We start from the raw sequence: 5,174 nt of genomic DNA, 5'->3' as shown, positions 1-5,174 counted from the left end.
TAGATCTTGTTCCTTTGTCTTCAACATCTTATTATCCTATTGAGTCCTGTTGATTGAAAGAAAAATATTTAGTAATTTTGGTTAGAAAAGCTGTAAATACTCTGTGTACAGTATGGACTGTCAGGAAAGAATGTTAAAATGGTAATTTGTGGTAAAACCCAAGAAATATAACAATTGAAGACCTTGGGGAAGAAATCCATTGCAGTCCTGTGATTACTATTGCTTAAACAAAGCTTTGGAGGTAAATGTCTATATTCTAGCAAACTCTCAAAATTGTATTCATGCTATCTATATATACACTTTAGTAGCTGAACCAAAATGATTCATCATAAAACCCAGAAAAATATATAAAACCTACTGCAGTATCAAGGCCAGAGCAAGAGAGCTTTTGACTGGGGAACAATCAATACCTAAAAATCTGTACGCATTAGAATAGGAGAGGTGGTACATATGCTCGCTGACATATCCCATCCGGGAACATCCTAAGTCTAACGTCAATATTAGGAGGACCCCAGACCTTTAATGTCAGAGGGAGCTTGTTTCAAAAACGGTCCCTTGGAGGGAGGCAATCCTATTTTTGATCTACTGCAAGTTTTCTGTGAAGAAGGGGTAGAAGACAAAGTGAATGGGTGGGACACAAGCATAAGAAAAGTATGGGGCAAGAAAAAAAAAAAAAAAAAAGGCAGTGTGAATACAGTGTCCAAATAAAAAAACAAAAACAGAAAAGTAAAGAGCAAGGAACCCAGGCACAAGGGCAGCCAGAAAGGACGCATGGTGCAAATGATAAAAGCCAAGCTCACACTTACACCTGACGTCCTTATTAGTTCAGATGACCCTTCACTTGCACCCAGCCAGGAGAGGTCCAGGTATAACTGGAGGGTCGGGGTAACCAGCAAAAGCCAGATACAAGCAAAGCCTGACCCCGACATTTGTACTTGGCTCCTTGCTAGGTAACTCTGATGTGACTTGGTGCTGGAAGACGTACATTTTCTGGGGTCCATCATTTCTGCCTTGACAATACCACCCGGATAATTAGGAAAATGGATTTTAATCCTTGTCAATCTCTCAAGCCTGTTGTCACATTTGTAAAAAGAGGAAATAAGAACAGGCTGCTGCCATAGGTAAAGAGTAGTGCTGGGTGGAGATTCTGCTTCACCAATTACACAGAAAATACCTTTCAAAAACCTCAATATTGGATTAAAAACTTTATTGGTTAAAAAAAAAAAGTCTTCACATTATACAACCAAACATGCATTATGTGGATTGTATCAGCGGTGCCCTAGGAAGAGGGCCACAGCCAAGATGATGAGCATAGCTTGCATGCTGGGAGCACCGCTGGCATTGCAGAGATCCGTGTTACAGCAGAAGACTCCTCCGGAGACACCCAAGTTGAAAGTGTTGGGAGTACAACTGGATGCACAGTCCTTCGTGATGGAAGAAAAGTTACCTGCAAAGATATAAACATTGCTGTGAGACCCTGCACCCCTCCCAGTATGAGATATTAGGGGACAGGCCTGTAGCTAAAGTCATCCAACCATTTATTCAAGTCAATGGCTCAGAAGGTGAAGACAGAAATTCCATCCAGAGCCTGATCACCACCCAAGTCAGCAATGGCAGCTTTCATTTCTGTCCTTGCAGATTCAAGCAATACAACCAATAACTTCCACTTACCAAAATCCACCACCACGGCCATGCAGGTGGTCTGGTTGGCAAAGCAGGTAGCAGTCGTCAGGCAGTTGTCCTCACTTGTTTCACCAACACACGTGTAGCATTTTAGTGAATAAGCTAAGAGAGAAAAAGTTGAGTAACACAAACACTGCGCAGAGCTCTTCAGAAAGCCTCCCTCCATCTTCCAAAGAATATTGGAGAGATGTCCTGAAGTACAACAGCTGGAATAATTCCCAAGACAGCACAGAGCAATCAACTCAGGATTTCAGTTGCAAAAAGTTTATGGAGGAAGTGGCACAGCTAGCACGCAGCATTGTTATAGCACCACCATGTTCCATAGTACTGTACAATCACAGCTTCATAAACAATTAGAGCATTCTGTTTAACATCTAGTCATTTGTAATTTAGCAGCACAATAAGCCAATACCCCCTCCCAAAAATTTACTTTTATCAATAAATCTTCATAGCAATAGAGTGAAGTTTTCTCGTGTATGGACTATAAGGAAAAGGGGGAATTTAAAGGTATAAGCACAGCAAACACTGGAATATACAGGGGCAGAATCAAGAACAACAATCACCAGGAGATGGAAGAACCACCAGGCCCCACCTGGAATTGGCCATGACTCTCATTAAACCACAAACATTTAATAAAAGCCCAAACCCTTCTATTGCATCCTACAGAACAACAATGGACTACAGAGCAACCACCATAATACAGAACACATGGACTGGACATACCTGAAGCCATGCAGAGAGCAAGGAGGACAAGCACACTTGTGTAAGCTGCCATTGTGATAGGGAAAGAACCTCCCCAACCTCTTCCTTCCATTTATATGTTATCAGTGACAGGTGCGCTCCAGGTTCATGGAAGGTCCAATGAGCCGGCCCCCAGGTGTGTCTGCCATCCTCAGCAATGGTAATGGCCGTCATTGGTCTGGGCAGTCAGAGAGGATTAGCAGGGAATAGCTGTACAGGCTCTTGTATAGAGTACAATTAAGTACAATTGTTATTTTCTGAATTGGGTTGTATGGAGCTGTGTTTGGTTGGCATTTTCTGGGCACAGGGGAAATATATCAGCTCATTTATATTAAAAACATTGCTAGCGATGATTGGGGGGCATTTGACTCTTTCTGTTGTATTAGTACATGCTATGCCAAGGCAAATTTTTTTAAATAAATATGCCACCAATGCACCTAAATTAATAAAATTGCACGCAGTTGTGATTGGATGTTGTGTTGGGTGTTGTGTTATATTCTATAATTGTATGATTGTGTGGAGGCAATGGCGATTGTTGGTAGCTCATTCACCTTACTGAGATTTCTATTCATAGTGTGAGCTACACAATACACACATAATAAGGATAATTCACACATATTAGAGTATTGGGGGTCATGTGAGATAAATCTTTATTTTATCCTGCTTGTACAGCTCATATTATACGGATTCAGTGGTTCTTGCTGTGGAATAATGACTTTCTACTCTTAGAAATGAAATGGGCAAACACTAATGGACAAATACCTGTGCCACATGGGAAGCCAGGCACTGCCATGGGGAATAAATACAAATGCATTATGGGAAACCAGGTGCTACCATGGGGGTCAGTTACTAATGCAGCATGGGTATCTGGGCACTACAATGAAGCAATGCAGCATAGGGGGGCTATGGAGAAATAAATACCAATGCAGCATGGGATGCCAGGCAGTGCCGCATGGGACAACTACCAATGCAGCATGGGAAGGTGGGCAATGTCATGGGGAATAAATACCAATGCAGTATGGGAAACTGGGCAGTACCATGGGGGACTCATGCCAATGCAATGGTGAGCTGGGCACTGCCATGGGGGACAATGCAGAATCGGGCACTGAGAGAACAAGGCAAAGGGAAAAGTTTGTCCTATGCCGCTTTGGTGAAACACGGAATATGCACAGATGCCAGACGGGGCCCGATAGCTGCACAAGGTCTTACAGAACAATACAATTTCCAGCAATAAGCAGCAACGCACACTGGCAGCTCGTATTTGGCCGAGAAATAAATTGCTGTCTTTTAGTTATTTTACTTCTACTAGTGAGAAGCAAAAAGTGAAAATGAGGTGAAAGCCCTTACATTCATACAATCCGGCAGCAGAATAAAAGATTTCAAAGTTTTCAGATATATTGTTACTGGCCCTCTTTGTTAGGCTGGAGATCAAGAAGAGGAGAGTAAGGATACATAGATGGTTTTATTTAGTTTCTATGTCAATACGAGTTTTTAGTGTAAAATATTTTATAAAGTTGCCAGATAAATATATTGTTGTCTGGGACGTAGAAATCCCATTATACAGATTGGTTGATTTACACCCACAGAGGTGCTACTAGAATTGTTAAATAGTGATGGGGGAATCTGCCCTGATATGATTTTATGAGGGGTTCATCCATGAAATTCAAGCTGAAGCCTGGGGGATCTCATTGAATCTCATGAATCTCATTACCATTGCTGAGGATGGCAGACACACCTGGGGGCGGCTCATTGGACCTTCCATGAACCTGGAGCGCACCTGTCACTGATAACATATAAATGGAAGGAAGAGGTTGGGGAGGTTCTTTCCCTATCACAATGGCAGCTTACACAAGTGTGCTTGTCCTCCTTGCTCTCTGTGTGGCATCAGGTATGTCCAGTCCATGTGTTCTGTATTATGGTGGTTGCTCTGTAGTCCATTGTTGTTCTGTATTATGGTGGTTGCTCTGTAGTCCATTGTTGTTCTGTAGGATGTGCTATAAGGGTTTGGGCTTTTATTAAATGTTTAGTCCAATGAGAGTCATGGCCAATTCCAGGTGGGGCCCGGTGGTTCTTCCATCTCCTGGTGATTGTTGTTCCTGATTCTGCTCCTGTATATTCCAGAGTTATATAGAGATGCTTCTATAATTACTAATTGTAACAACTAATACTGTCTGATTGCTAAGGTGCTGTACAGCGCTTTGGAACATGATGGTGCTATAACAATACTGCATGCTAGCTGTGCCACTCCCTCCATAAGTAACTTGTTTTTTTGCACCTGAAATCCTGAGATGATCACTTTGCATGCTGTATGAGAATTGTTCCAGATATCTTTGTACTCCATGACACCTCTTCAATAGAAGCTAGAGGGGGGGGGGGCTTTCTGTAGTCCTGGACAATGTGGTCCCATTTAAATACAGTATGGGGTGTTAGGTGTTGACTGGCAGGATCACCATCCTTAAATTTATAAAGGAATGGGGTTGGAGAAGGAAAATGCAGCCACCACACCCCAAGATTGGTAAATTGTTGTTCTTGAGGTTTAGAACTTATCCAATACTTTCAGTGACCTGTGTGTGTGGGTTAGAGTCTCTGTAGGGTTTCTGATGCTGTATGCACTGGGGGACTCTCCAAATAGTTTGTGTAATTATTGTATTCAGTAACCTTTCCTCTCTCTCAGCTCATTCCCTGAAATGCTACACCTGTGACAATGAGGACAATGAGAACAAGTGCAAGAAGACGGCTACCTGCCCTGC

At 42.3% G+C, this 5,174-nt stretch overlaps 1 protein-coding gene across 1 annotated transcript in view; it reads right to left on the bottom strand.

Moving 5' to 3' along the window:
• Positions 1-1,192: 1,192 nt before the first annotated feature.
• Positions 1,193-5,174, bottom strand: part of LOC140331927 (ly6/PLAUR domain-containing protein 2-like) — a 32,358-nt gene continuing 28,376 nt past the window's right edge. The window contains exons 2-3 of the mRNA XM_072413257.1: positions 1,672-1,785; positions 1,193-1,447 (exon numbers count right to left, since the gene is read on the bottom strand). Coding sequence (XP_072269358.1) covers positions 1,269-1,447; positions 1,672-1,785 — 293 coding nt within the window. The 3' untranslated portion in view covers positions 1,193-1,268. The remainder of the gene's footprint in view (positions 1,448-1,671; positions 1,786-5,174) is intronic.

Source organism: Pyxicephalus adspersus, chromosome 5, assembly GCF_032062135.1.
Source record: "Pyxicephalus adspersus chromosome 5, UCB_Pads_2.0, whole genome shotgun sequence".
Lineage (NCBI taxonomy): Eukaryota > Metazoa > Chordata > Amphibia > Anura > Pyxicephalidae > Pyxicephalus > Pyxicephalus adspersus.
This window is presented reverse-complemented; position numbering and strand designations above follow the sequence as displayed.